The sequence below is a fragment of the Pteropus vampyrus genome, unplaced genomic scaffold, assembly GCF_000151845.1.
Source record: "Pteropus vampyrus isolate Shadow unplaced genomic scaffold, Pvam_2.0 Scaffold166, whole genome shotgun sequence".
Taxonomy (NCBI): domain Eukaryota; kingdom Metazoa; phylum Chordata; class Mammalia; order Chiroptera; family Pteropodidae; genus Pteropus; species Pteropus vampyrus.
The window spans coordinates 1,912,866-1,927,756 of record NW_011888947.1 but is presented as its reverse complement, the minus strand read 5'-3'; the positions used below and the strand labels follow the sequence as shown (position 1 = coordinate 1,927,756).

General features: G+C 44.1%; 1 protein-coding gene and 1 non-coding gene across 3 annotated transcripts; one reads left to right on the top strand and one right to left on the bottom strand.

Annotated features, from left to right (window-relative positions):
* Positions 1-86: 86 nt before the first annotated feature.
* Positions 87-8,237, top strand: LOC105298839. 2 transcript variants are annotated; one of them, XM_011370262.2, is made up of 5 exons: positions 87-222; positions 1,366-1,442; positions 6,072-6,239; positions 6,908-7,039; positions 7,982-8,237. In XM_011370262.2, exons 2-5 carry the CDS (start codon positions 1,370-1,372, stop codon positions 8,116-8,118), a joined length of 510 nt encoding a protein of 169 aa, XP_011368564.1. In that variant the 5' UTR covers positions 87-222; positions 1,366-1,369; the 3' UTR covers positions 8,119-8,237. The 2 variants fall into 2 exon arrangements, with proteins under 2 accessions (XP_011368564.1, XP_011368565.1); XM_011370263.2 differs by having other exon boundaries at positions 129-213; positions 1,369-1,442.
* A 4,237-nt stretch (positions 8,238-12,474) lies between these two features.
* On the bottom strand, positions 12,475-12,599 carry LOC111745838. Its single transcript, XR_002782809.1, has one exon. It is a non-coding gene; the product is annotated as a U6atac minor spliceosomal RNA (small nuclear RNA).
* Between the last annotated feature and the right edge of the window lie 2,292 nt (positions 12,600-14,891).

The following is a 14,891-nucleotide window of genomic DNA, read 5'->3' as shown; positions in this document are numbered from 1 at the left end:
CGGCCCCGCGTTTTACGACATTCGCGGCGTTCCCCTCCTTCCGCTCCAGCGACCTCCGGCGCGGCCCGGCGCAGGGGCGGAGTCCTCCTAGATCCCGTGGTGCCCCGCGGCGCGGCCTCGCTCTCTTCCGGTCGCGAGGAGCCGGGGCGGAGAGGGAGGTCGCGGCGGGCACATCGAGCGTGGCTGCGGTGGCGGCAGCGGCGGCGGCGGCAGGTGAGGCGGTCGGCTCCTGGCCCGCGCCCCCGGGAGACCCGGGAGGTTGGGGGCCCGGGAGATACCCTCAGTGCTGGCGGCCCAGCGCCTGCAAGAAGCGGCAGTTGGGCCTCAGACCCTGGTGACATTGAGGTCAGCCCTTGGGGGCTGCAGACTCGGGGGCCGCCGGGTAGCGGTTTGTGTGCCGCCCAGAAGCATCCTGCCGGGCTCCACCTGCTCCGACCTGACCGCGGTCTGGTTTCGGGTTCTGACCTTGGAGCGCCCGCTGGTGAAGGGCGTTGGCTCAAGAGACAGGTCGTCTTGCTGGCCTTCGCGGAGGCAGCCCCGAGGCCTACGCTGCAGCCTTGGCTCTCACCCCTTAAAACGGTGACTGCGCGACCGCTCCAGGTTTAACGGGCTCTGGGAGAGGCGTTCTGCTTCCCCGCCAGCGGGCTAGGCTGGGGGAGAAAAGCGAGACAGGAGCGAGTTTAGCTCTGACGTCATGCTTCTGTTTATGCTGCACTAATTGGGGTATTTTCTGAATGTGTTGGGGAACCTATTCATCGTCCACGGCCCTGAACGGCCCAGTTAAGGAGGGAAGATGGACCTGAATCTGAAAGGGCCTAAGGGAGACGTGGGTCATCCAGGTCATCCGTTATTCGCAGGGATTGTAATTGGATCAGGGCCATATTTTCAGCCTTTCTCCCTGATTAATTTCCCTTTCCAATGCTATGCACATATTCGATTTTTAACCAAATAACTCAGTTGAATGCAGTGCATGCCGCAGTTCCTGTGAGCTGTTATCTTTTCTCTCCAATCATTGGAGCCCATCATGGCAGCACACTGTTTTACCTTTCTAGATTTTTCAGTCTCTTTATTAAAGTTTTTTCCCCTTGTTTTTTTTTTTAAGAAAGCACATTTTCTACTAATTGAAGTGTGTATAAAGTATGGCACTTGGTTTATAATGAATTTTCATAAAGTCGTGCTTACTGCTAAGAAAAACTTCATCCTAGGTTATTTTGTGAATTCAGAGTCAATAGTGAAGAATGGGTCATTTATATTGGGGAGAAGAAAACAAAAGAATTGCACTGACTTCTAGAATGCACTGGGGCAAAAAGAATCATTCCTGATAGGTGTTTGCCCTCATTCATAAAGGTGTATGTTTTTATTTTTCAGAATGTTGGCTACCAGAGTATTTAACCTAATTGGCAAGCGAGCAATTTCCACCTCGGTGTGTGTACGAGCGCACGGTAAGTGTAACTTTTCTTACTTTTAAATAGGCTGAGCTAATTTCATTTTGCGCCCACTATGTGTAAGGCCCTGTGCTGGAGTTTCTAACCCAGATGTCTAAGATCTTGATTCTGCTGTTGAGAGACTTTAGGGAAGGGATGTTTTAATGGGTTGTAGTTCTAGAGTAAAGATTATTTATGAATCATATTGAATACTAGTCTGGATCTTTACTTGTACTGATATTTTCTTCCTTTTCCTTCCTTTCCCATTTTTTCAAGTTCAAGTTTCATCCCTTTCAAGAGCTATTCTCCATTATACTTGACTTTAACGACCTCCTTCCCCCCCCCCCAAAAAAAAAAAAATCTCAACCACTTATCTTGAATACCATTTACACTATTAGGGCAGTGGAAGAGAGTGTGCTTCAACTTCCTAGCCTGAGCTGGATTTAATCTCCTATCTTGTACTAGCTATTTAAGTTTAAGAATCTGTTTTCTAACTTGAAATATATATGTAAAGAGCCTAGTTCAGTGCTTGGCACATAGTGAGTTTAGTTCTGCATTTATCAAGCATCTTTTCTGTATTAGACACTGTCAGGCACTGAGAATAAAAACAATATGAGATACGAAATCTTTCCACAAGAATGTGTGTAATCTGGGGAGGGACAGATACATGAAAACAGCGTTTCAGTAACAGATGGCTCCTGAGGAGAAGCATTTAGCCTGGCCTAGAGTTCAGGGGAGGGTTCTGGAGGAAAGGCTTTGCTTTGCCAAAGGACTAGTAGTTTTAACCTCATGTTCAAGAGGGGATTGGCATTCCAGGCAGAGGGAAAGTAAACAAAAGGAAAAAATGCAAATCAGCATGGCAGGGTGTGTTACTGAGGGGTCAAGTGCAAAGCTTGAGTGATGGATGATGAACTTGGAGAGCAAGCTTTATGTATCTAGGGGCTCAATAACCAGTGACCACTATTACCAAACAGCTTGATGTGTGAATTTTCCCTTGAAATTGATGTTTTTAATTGGTGATACTGTTTTAAATTTCTCTATAATCCTGTTGTCCAGGATAACACTGTAGACATAGACTCTAAAACATCATTTTAGTGAAAGTATCGAAATATCTGTTATTTAAATGAATATGTAATAAAGAAAAATTGTTTAATATGGAAAAAAAAAAAACTTCCTCATTAAAACTAGGGAGTCACTTACAGGATTACATTTTATTTCTATTTTGGCTTTGCTGATAGTTTTACTTAGCTTTTTGTTTGTTTGAGGTACAATTTACGGAAAGTAAAAGTTATCTTTTCTAGGTGTACCCGTTCTTTGGATTTTGGTAAGCTCACTGTATAACAATGAACCTAGTCAGAACATACAATGTCTCCATCACCCCCAAAGATCCTTCATGTTCCTTTGGTCATTTTGCTCTTTTATGGGAAGCTAGCTTCTGTTGCTTATAGTAGTATTGGCCATGACTTACTTTTAGATATTGTTTTTGGCAGAGAAAGGAAGAGCAGGTCCTTTCTTGAAACCTCCAGTGGCTTCTCATGTCTAGAGTAAGAATTGCAGTTGGTCTTTCTCATCTCTTCACGTCGATACTCAAAAAGCAAACAACCCAACCAGCCCTCCCTGTTTGCTCACAGTCCCAGCAACCAGTGGTACAGTATTTTGTTCCTCACATACATCAGGCAGGTTAGAATAGCTTTTTCTGACCACCTGTGCTGAAGATGCTCTATCCTACATCATCGCCCTGCCCTGTTGTTTCTTAGAGCACTGACGTACTGTTGGTTTTGTGTCTGTATTTGAATATTGTCTGTCTTTGCCTCTAGAGTGCAGGTTTTTTGAGGCCAGGGACCTGGCCTGTCTTATTCATGGCTGCATCTCCAGCACATAATAGGCAGATGGAGAAAACTGTAGTCTCTTAGACAAGTCTTGTTCTTTAATTTTTAACTTTTAATTATACAAGTGATACATGAATACATGAACCTGTTCTTCACATAAAATGGTAACACTGTGGAGTGCCATCAGTAGTTGCCACTGTTACTTTGGATATTTATGGGGTGACACATCTGATTGTGAGGGGAGCTCAAATTTACCACATGTCCTCAGCAGAGGCTCAGCCAAAAATCCATTCAGGTTGAGGATAGACACAATAAAACATTCACTAGAATGCAAAATCTTTGCTTTTTCTCTCTTTTTCGAAGGAAAGTTTGGTATGTTGACCTTTGTTCTCCCACCCCCATTTGCTGGGGGACCAAGCCTAAAGAGCTAAAGAACCCCTGGCAGCTCTGAGATCATGAATTAGTTGTTGTTCTAGAAAATACAATGTTATGCCTAAGAGTGCTCCAAGGTTACGAGCATTTACAGTCATGTGCCACTTAACGACTGGGATACATTCTGGCAAAGGTGTCATTGGCCAATTTTGTCCTAGAGTGTACTTCCACAACGCTGTTTACTACAGCCTTCTACACCCTTTGGCTCTGTGGTGTAACCTTTTGCTCCTAGGCTACAAGCCTGTATACCATGTTACTGCACAAAACAAGATTAAATCAAGTACAAGAGAAAATGCAATCAAGAGACTGGGTAAGCATGGGATGTGTGAGGCTGCTGCTGGTATAGCATGGCACACTGTTTTACAGCAAACTTTTGTAGGTAGAAAGAGTACATTCTAAAATAATGACAAAAGTATAGTAAATACATAAATTAATCACAGTCATTTATTACGTATTATGTACTGTACACAATTGTATGTACTGAACTTTTATATGACTAGCAGTGCAGTGGGTTTGTGTACACCAGCATCACCACAAACATGTGAACAATTGCTATAGTGTTTAATGGCCCCGACATCACTAGGTGTTAGGAATTTTTCATCTCCATTATAATTTTATGGGACCACCATTAGAAATGTGGTTCATCGTGGACTGAAACATTGTTATGTGGTGCATGACTGTACATCTTTATAATAAGTTTTGTTGAGATGAAATTCACATAACATAGTCACCTTTTTAAAGTGTACACTTCAGTGGTTTTTTAGTATAGTCCTTGAGTTGTACCATAATTATCACAATCAATTTTAGAACATTCTCATCACCCCAATTTACATGTTTTTGATGATTCATGTGTAAGCTGTGTGTTAATGTATAACCATTATTTTTAGTTTACTTATTTTAATAGAATCTTAGAATTGTAAAATTGGAAAATAATTCTAGCCATTTTCACCTCAAATCCTTTTGGGTTAAGGTCGAGTATAGATATATAAATGTCCCAGTCATTTGCATGGCAAAGATAAGTATCTAGAGAAATGATACTGCTTTGCTTAAGGCCGAATGTTTTATTTCACTAGTAACATGATTTGGGAGATTTTAATCATTGGGACTAAACTAATAGAGGTGAAGCATTTTTGCAGGACTTCATACCTCTGTACCAGTTTGGATCATAAAGTTTTTTTGCAGATGTTGGATGGAAATTGAAAAAACTTTTATCAGTGGGAAAACCTTAATTAAAAATTAAAATATTTCTTTTTTTCCTGCTATCTGAACCTTTTTCTTATTTACATTTACTGGGGTAATACATGGGGATGCATTTTAAGGAACTAAAATTTCTACTTGAGCAGAAATCCCCCTTTCATCCTCTTGTCTTCCCCTGATAACAACTTGAGTATAATTTGCCTAGAGTTTCGTGTCTTTAGTTATATGTACATGTGAGTACATATACATGATTTACATTTTTAAAAAGTGAAACAAAACAACCTTGATATTGTTCTGTGACTTGATGAGTACGTGATTGTTTTTCCATTTTGAGCACACGGGTGTACCTCTTTCTCTTTACTGTTTTAATGTTTTCCTGCCTTATGTGTACCCCTATTCCTTTTTTCTGTTCTTTTTTTCCAGAGGCTCATTTCTTAACATACTCTAATTTATATGTCTGTTATGTTTGTTTGTTTCCTACTTCTAGCATGTAGTCACCAGTAGATAGGAATCTGTTTTGTTCACTAATGATCCCAGATGTCTAGAACCATGCTTAGCATATAGCAGGCAAACATTTGTTGAACAGACGGAACAAATGGCTCTATGGTACATGTTTCTAAGGAGCTAGCTAACTCCATCCTCTCTTGGACACAGGTTGTTGTTGTTGTTGTTATTATCATTATTATTACTGCTATGATAAACAGATGTAGTAACTATCTTTTCATATGACTTTGTTTCCGAGCTTTGAACTTATTTCTTTTATGAGTTTTAATTGTGTTTGTTCTTCCTCATTAGTTCAAGTCACTCGCAGAAGGGCCTTCGTTTAGTTCAGTCTCGGCCCAGGGCAGGGAACCCTGAGAGCCCTTGTCTGACCTCTTTGTGAATACTGTTAGTAGCGGAAATTGCTGCCTCTGTGAGCGGTTGCTCCTGGCAGGTTTCTGTTTGGCTGTGATGAAAAGTGCTGCTGTTGGCTGTCTGCCTACCATCCTCATTCTGCTGTCTGGGCCACGCAGGACAAGCCCGCTCCCTGTTCCACATGACAGTCCTTCAGCTGTTTGAACAGTGTCTACATGACCGAGCTTTTCAGGGGGTGCATACATGTGCTTATTTCGGTTTTTAGAAGTACTACTTTGTTTTGAAACTCCGAACCTATGCGAATTTTCTGATATTTAGCCAATGTGTTTTTTAGGGAGCGTTGTGAAGAGTGAAGACTATGCTCTCCCAAGTTATGTCGACCGGCGTGACTATCCCTTGCCTGATGTGACCCATATCAAGAATCTTTCCGCCAGCCAGAAGGCCTTGAAAGAGAAGGAGAAGAGCCCCTGGAGCAGCCTCTCCATTGATGAAAAAGTTGAATGTGGGTATTGAAGGAAAAGACAGGCACACTGTGTGAAAGCGTGTTTACTGTGAGTGCTGGGGTGCTGCCCAGAGACCAGCGTGCATGGGAGGGTCGGTGTATTGTGTTTCTGTGAGGCTGCTCCAGGGCCCACTTTCCTTGCTTGGCTGGTGGACTTCTGCCCAGGCCCTTTTGTGTTTATGGGGCACTGGCCCCTGGGGAGGAACAGGAACCTGGACACAGAGCAGCTGAGTGTGGGTCTGTTGAGTGTGTAGCATGTGGATGCAGCGTCTGAGTGCCTCTGCTGGGTGAGACTGAGTTTACTGTAAATTATTGACAGGACATCAGCAAAACATTGTCATGTCTGAAGGAGAAATGAAAACATGTGATTAAATTGACCCTTATACTGTAATTTAGAGAAGAAAGAATTTCATTTTTAAAATTTAAAAACTTTTTTTGGCCCAAAACAAACTCCATTATCTTCTTCACTCTTATGTGCATGTATGAGAACATGTGTACATGTGAGCATGTGCGTGAGCGTGTTACAGCCACAGGCCTCAATCATATTCTCAATGCCATGTTCACCCCTCTGTAGTGTTGGGGTGAGAAAGGATGGAGCGCTGAGGACAAGGGAGTGGTTGGTCCCGGTGGTCGTTATTCCTGCAAACAGCTGTTCTTTCTGCTCCCAGTGTATCGCATTAAGTTCAATGAGAGCTTTGCTGAAATGAACAGGAGCACAAATGAGTGGAAGACAATTGTGGGCACCGCCATGTTCTTCATTGGCTTCACCGCTCTCGTTCTGATCTGGGAGAAGCACTATGGTGAGTAGAGAGGTGAAAAGGGACCATGTGCCTGGGTGACTCTCAGGTGAAAAGCCCTCAATCACATAAGACCTGGATTTAGCCAGCACAGCTCCATCCTTGAGTGCCCAGGAGTGGGCTGTGGGGTGGCTTTCATAGGACAGGGACTCTAATCTGGGGTCTATTCCATGATTGTTGACCAGGTGTGTGAAATTGGCTTGTGTGAACTGAAGTATAAGCCAGAATCATTTATTCATGGTGGGCCATAGCTGCTTAGTAGCGAGCTACTTATCAGTTTGTACAGCACACATTTTCAGCAGACGTTTGTCTGCTCACTAGTCAGTTATCAGAAGAAGATGTAGTGAAGGTTTGATCAAAGAGAAGAGAACTCTTACTCGTTGAAGGGCTATTTCAGCTGTTTAGAATTCTGGTTTATCGCAACCAGAATTCCGGGTCTTCAGACCTAACCGTTTCCCCTTACCGTCGGGGTTGCCTGCCCACTCCAACATCAGTTCCCTAACATTCTAGTGCTGCCTCTCCTGGGTTCGTTCTTTCCAGGCAGAATAGGTATCTTCCCATTCTGAGTAGGTGTAATTTGTTGTGATTTGACTATGGACAACAGTTAATAGACCTGTGCCCATGTCTTTGATCTTCTCCCAAGTCACCTTTGACTCTCTGCTCATTGCTAACCTATGGATCCTATTCTCTATATCCTATAGAGAAGATATTCTGGTTTTAGCTTAAGTATATAACTGCTAACTTATAAACAAAGGAATAGTTGAACTATCAAGAGTTCTCAGTGCCCAGAATTCAAAACCAGTGCATTTGTGTGGGTGTTGAGTGGCAGGTGACTTCACTGACCTGGTTGCCAGTGTTTTGGGGAAGACCTAACCCATAGAGCACATTGGCTTAGAAACAACTAGTCAAGACAGTGTTGCCTCATGAGGTTGTTTTGGACTGTAGTGTATGGCCCCATCCCGCACACCTTTGAAGAGGAGTGGGTGGCCAAGCAGACCAAGAGGATGCTCGACATGAAGGTCAGCCCGATCCAGGGCTTCTCTGCCAAGTGGGACTACGACAAGAATGAGTGGAAGAAATAAGAACCCACCATTCATGCATCTGAACCTCATCTTGTTCTTTCATTTCCTTGCAGTTCAGCATATTTACTGGAAACCATTATTTTGCAGTTGGAATGCTAATAAATAAGCAGTTTACGTGACATCCTTGTGGTTGATTCCTTCTTGATCTAATGAAAGTGTCTGTTACTTTTAACATAATAGGTTTCTCCCAAGTGTCTGATATAAATATATTTTGGGTATGAATGAAATGACAAAAATAAATTGTATATGGGGACATCATATGAGATGTTTTAGGTTATGACAAGAGTTTTGTGATTAAAATTCTTTCATAGTGTCCAGACTGACAGAAGTCACTCTGGCCACCTTTATTCTGGGATTGGCCCTCCCCCTAGAAATTGTTGATGTGTTGGTTGGAGTGGGTAGACCATGAGCCTGGAAAGAGCAGGAGGTCTCAGTGACGGACTCATTTCCCTGGGTCTGCTCAGTTCCCTGGCTACTCTCAGCCTTTGATCTGAAAAGCTACAACAAAGCCAAAACCAGGTAAGGCAGTGATTTAAGGAACATTATCCTGGCCCCCGGTAAGTTCCCTGTAGGGCTGTCCTACTCTCCTGTTCTCCAACCTGCTCTAACATCCCTGCATGGAGAAGCAGAACAAATCCTAGAATATAATAAGCTGCAAGAGATGTTGGTGCAAAGAAGTCTCCCAGCAGCGTTGGTATAGGAATGAGGCGAGAGTGGGAGGTAGCCCTGGAGAAGTCCGGCTCTAAGTGGAATGAGAAGTTGGTCCCTAAAGCCTGACCAGGGGTCTGTTGCAGGAGGAGGGCATTATATAGTAGAGCAGGTTAAATATAGCCCCTGATTGTAGTATCTTCTCAGGGCTTTAGAAAGCCCTTGATCCCTTGTTCTCAAAGGGCCAGCTGACTTCCCGGGGAGTCCCTCACCACCTGGTAGGGAAGAGGAAATGCCAGGACCTGTGGGGCATGGGAGTCTGGCTGTGGGGACTAGAGTGGCTTTGGATGGCTTCAGCTACAAAGCTCAGGTCTCCTGCTGGGTGATGCCATTTTCAGCTCCTTCCTAGAGTGGGCTCCTGTGGTGGGGCTGAGGTGCCTGACCTGGGCCAAGGTCACCCCCAGCCCATCACTTGGTGCTTAAATGACCATTGGTGTACCTACCCTGGGCCGGGCACTCCAATACCATGGTCTCAGAACAACCCTGAGAGGACAGGGCTGTTACCCGGGGTAGATGTTGGAACTGAATGGGCTGGAAGCAGTGTTCTACCTGAGTGGAAGTGAGTGAGTGATGGAGATGGTGTTTGAAAGTCCCTTTGATCCCCAATCTCTGCTTCTATCCTGTAATAGCTCCAAATAGAGCCTCCCTGAGCCTGGGACTTGCCCTTGGAGTGAGTGATCAGGCTCTCCAGCCTTCTTACCACGTAGGAACCTCTAAGGAGATTCCTCTTGCTAAGAGGATTGCCACTTGTACATCGGTTTCTGATTCCAAAATGTGGCTTGTCATGTCCTCTTCAGTTTTCTTTATCCTTGTGGGTTTAAGCCTTAAAAAATCCCTTTACTGTCATTTTAGTGGGGATCTGGGAGGGAGCAGACAGTTGATGTTAGATTCACCCACCATCCTTGAGCTGGGAGTCTACCGTCTATTGTCTACATGTCATGGGGATGTAATAGTGAACATGACTCTTGGGGCCCTCACCCTCACAGGACAAGCAAAACATTAATGGGTGAAATAATGAGAAGATTTAACAGTGCTCCTCAGAGCTGACGGGTGTTTGGGTTGGCATGCAAACGTTTTTAGGTTGGATGGGGGAGGTCTCATTGAGGAGGAAACATGTGAGCTGAGACTCGCATGAGAAGGGACCATCCATGCCAAGGCTTAAGTGGAGGCCGGGGTGGTGGATGGAGACAGTTCTAGACTTGAAGGACAGCAAACAAAGACCCTGAGGCAGGACAGAGCTTGTTCAGGGAATTAAAGAGACTTCAGTAGGGCCTGGGACCTGATCCGGAGCTCTGTGAGGGGTAGAAGGATGTGGGGGTGAGAGTGGAGAGCGCAGATGCTGAGTATAGGGGCCTCACAGGCCACTGGAATGAGGGTGGGTGAGCTCTTTTCGGAGGGGGTGGAGGAGCGGGGAGGTGGGAGTGGGCGTTGTTTGCTCATTTAGCCCTTAGACTGCTTCCTGTTGGTATTCAGGGAGAATATTGTGGCTCTTTTTGTGGCATGAAGTTGGGGCAGGATTTTGAGAAACACCAAGAAGACCGTTGGAATAGCCCCTGGTTTAGCTCCCTGGAGGCCAGAGGGGTCCTTGTGCCCCCAGGAGTGGACCTCAGGTGGGGATTCCTCAGAGTGAGAGTTCCTGCTACTACATCTCCATGTGGGGCCATTGCAAGACCCGTGTCTGGCTGCTGCTCACACCTAACGCTTGTTGAGCTCCCTGCCATTTAAAATCCCTTTGTCCTTTTTTGCTATTTTTATTTTTGCCTCTCAGTGCTCACCTTATATTACCAGCTGGCAACAAATTCTACACTAGAATTTAAAAATCATTACCTACAGAGGGACATGAAATTCTACTCTAGAAGCCAGAAGGCCATGGAACAATAGTTTCATCTCGAATGATATAATCAGCTAAACTATAAACCGAGAGCAGAGGGGAAAAAAAGATTCAGGTGAAGACTGAGCATTTATTACTAACAGATCCTTACTGAGAGAAGAAGGAAGGGTGAGCAAGGGATTGGGAACCATGAAGGCAAATCCACTCAAACATCAGTTGAATACAACAGCAAAAATGATGATGACCAATTGGGGGGTGGGGGGAGGGGAACAGTTAAAAGCAAGGGGAAAGGGATTATGGAAATATGAAGGCTGTGGCGGCATACTTTTTGAATTTCTGTGAATCCCCACATAAAAACTAGTCAGCAAAACTAAAAACCCTATTGACATATCAGAAAATTAGTTGTTATATTCCTACACGATCCCCAAAATACAAATGGGTGAGGACAAATCAATCAAAGCTACAAGCCATACACAGTAGCTGCTTCAGTGCCAGAGGAAGCAGAGGGAAGCAGGGCTCAGCTGATGGACTTGAGAACTGAGATCTCATGGTAGCCAAGGTCTTCCCTGGGAAGTTAGCCCAGCGGGACCATCCGGTGAGGCCGGGAGGGCTGCTCGTTCCAACAGCAGGTGAATGCAGGGGCCCTTGGTAAGGTCCAGAGGGGCTAGAGCATTCTCAGTCTTGACACCCTCTTGGGCTGATCTCTGAGATGGACCCATACTGCAGAACCACACCTCCTAGAAGTTCAGGAAAGTGAATTTGAGCTCAGTGAGGATACTCACTGTAATGGATTAACATCCATCCAACACATTGAAATCTCTGGGTTATGAGACATAGAAACAGGAAAGTGAGCAATGCTCAGGAACTAAAGCAGTCAACGAAAATTATGGTGCTTGGCGGGGCTCTCCCCATGGCACCTCTGTATTCCATGAGTCCGTGGACTAAGCTGCTATGGTGGCAGGGATGGAGGCCACAGATGGGCCCCACACGTGGGCCCCACACATTGGCTTCCTTTCCCAAAGGCTGACTTGGTCGCCACTGATGTCAAGTGCCTAATCTGCCAACAGCCAAGATCAATGCTGAGCCCCCACATGGCACTGTATGGGTCTGTTCATGTGGCAGGGGGCTCACGCCCATGGACCTCACTGGTTTTACCTCATACCACCTTTACCTTGAAGCAGCTGGCCTAATGGAAGGGGCCTTCTGAAGGCTCAGTGGGGGGCCGTTGGGTGATAATGCTCTCGAGAGAGGATTCCATCTTACAGGATGCAGTATATGCTTTTTTCATATCAAAAAAATTTTTGTGGTAGAGTATACATGACATAAAATTTATAATTTTAACTATTTTTAACTGTACAACTCAGTAGGATTAAGTACATTCACATTGTGCAACTATCATCACTATCCATCTCCACCACTTTCTGTTCATCCCAAGCTGAAACTCTACCTATAAACAATAACTTCCCATTCCCTACTGCCCCCAGCCCCTGGAAATGTTCTACTCTCTGTCTGTGTGAATTTGACCACTCTACCTGCATCATATTAGTGGAATCATATGTGACCTTTTGTATATGACTTATTTCACTCAGCATAATGATCTCAAGGTTCGTTCATGTAGTAGCATGTGTCAGAATGTCCTTACTTTTTTAAGGCTGAATAATATTCCATTTTATGTATACATCCCATTTAGTGTGTCCATTCATCAACAGACAGACATTTGGGTTGTTGCCACCTTTGGCTGTTGTGAATAATGCTGCTATGAACACAGGTTTACAAATATCTGTTTGAGTCCCAACTTTCAGTTCTTTTGGATGTACAACCAGAAGTGGGAAAAGCCATGAAGGAGGTGGCAATGCCTTAACGGTCAACATGTTGTGAGGCCTAAGGGCCTCTTCTACTCTTGTCAAGGAGCGTGCTAACTTTCTTAACTTTCATACAAAAGTATACTTTGTAAAAAATTAAATTTTGGTGGGTAACATTTGTTAATATAAGTTTCAGATGTACAGTTCTATAATACACCATCTGTATATTGCATCGTGTGCTCACCACCTAAGATCTAATGTCTTTCTGTCACCATATGTTTGACCCCCCTTACCCTTTTCATCCTCCCCCTCTTCCCCTTCCCTTCTGGTAACCACCATACTGTTGTCTACGTCTGAGTTTGTTTGTTTTGTTTGCTTTCTGTTTTATATCCCACATATGGATGAAATCATGTTTCTTGTCCTTTTCTGTCTGACTTACTTCACTTAGCACGATATTCTCAAGTTCTATTTATGTTGTCACAAATGGTAATACGTCATCATTTTTTATGGCTTAGTAGTATTCCATTGTGTGTGTGTGTGTGTGTGTGTGTGTGTGTGTGTGTGTGTGTGCGTGCGTGCGTATCACATTTTCTTTACCCAATTATCTGTTGAAGGACACTTAGGTTGTTTCCATGTCTTGGCTATTTTGAATAACGCTGCAATGAATGTAGGGGTGCATAAATCTTTATGGATAAATGTTTTCAATTTTGGGGGATATATACCCAGGAGAGGGATTGCTGGGTCATATGGTAGCTCTATTCATAATTTTTTGAGGAACCTCTATACTAAAACTGTGCTTTTAATTCGAGACTGATTTGTGATTTTCTCTTTCCCTTAGGCTGAATACATAGGTCAGGGATCAAGGGGCAGGTCGGGGAGTGGCTCCTTTCACTGTCAGACCTAATAAATAACATACTGGCAGGATTCTTGTTTCCTATTTCTAAACATTCTCTCTTCTGGTTTGGAGTTCTGATTCCAGAGGGAAACACAACGGTGGCTCTAACAAACTGGAAATTAAGACTGCCACGATTGTATGACATCTCATGCTACTGAGCCAACAGGAGGAGGGGGGGTTACTCCGCTCTGTAGGATGAATTATCCTGATTGCTGGGGGGAATTGGGTTTGTGCTACATAGTGGAATGAGGAAAGCTATGTCTAGAATCCAGGGATTCTCTTGGGTACCTCTTAGAACTTCCAAGTCCAATAGTAAAAGTTAATGTGAAAAAATAGTTTACAATAACAACAAAAAGGCAGGCCCACTGAGGATTCAGACCCTGCATGAATGAAGATTTGGGCCACCCCAAGAGGCGAAGAGCTTTGACCAGCTGAGGCCTGGGTGTGGGCGAAGGAGAAACAGAATGGGTAGAGGAAGAAGGAATTTATGGGTATCAACTATGGCTTCATGACTAGTCTCAGAAATGAGGACTGCAGTACCTATGCATCTTTTTCTTCCTTGCTTGTTGTGCGTGTGTGTGTATCTGTGTATGTATTAACTGTTATTTTCTTTTTGGCCTCTTTTCCCCTTATTATTTTATACAAATTTGTTGGAAGTTATTTTATAATTTAGTCCTTAGGTAACAGGATATTCAGATGGGACTGTGCCTGAATTTGAGCAGTAATTCACACAGCCCGGGGATATCTACTATGAGTGTCGGTCTTAGTCCTCATTTTAGGGTGAGGGTAAGAACATCTTCCTTTGTATGAAGGATATTTGCATCTTATTTGGTGAGGATGTAGACTCGTTTTGTGTTGTACTGAGGTTCATAAATGTGTAGAGCAATGTGTATGGTCGTTGAGTAGCCTGAGAGATGGACTGTGCCAGGTAAGTTATTGTGTCTCAGCTTCAAACCTGCCTTTCCATACTGGTTGATGGATGCTGGCACCTGAATGCTGCAAACTGTATTTTAGCTTGACCAGCTAGCTTGGCCTCTCTCACTAAGGGCCCTCAGGGAGCTTGGAAAACTGGAGGAGAAAGGAGCTCTTTTTGTCTACTTCCGGTGTCCTGTCTGCTTCCTATCTTGTGTCCTGGTTACTTTCTCTGCGAGTCATCCCAGCAGGCTCCTTCACCCCAGCAGTGGCAGTTCATTCCGCAGCAGCAGCCAAGTTAGTTTTTACACGTGCAGGATCATCCTAAGCATAATTTTTTGAGAAGCCCAGACACAGGTGGAGAGTAGCAGGTAGCAAGTCCTGGGTTGTTGAAGGGTGTCTGTGTGACCTCCTCAGAGGCTGTCAGGTGGGGCTTTGAGAAGCCCAAGGTATTTCAGGTGTTACAGAGTGCTCTCTGAAAAGGAGGGTCACCATTGGTGGCATGGTTATTTTTTTTCTTTTAAAAAAGAACAGTGGTATAAATTGAACATTTATTTTTAATTTACCTTTGACGTTGGTATTAAAGGGGGAACAGCTGTTATTAGGTTCGTAGGAGTAGATAGTG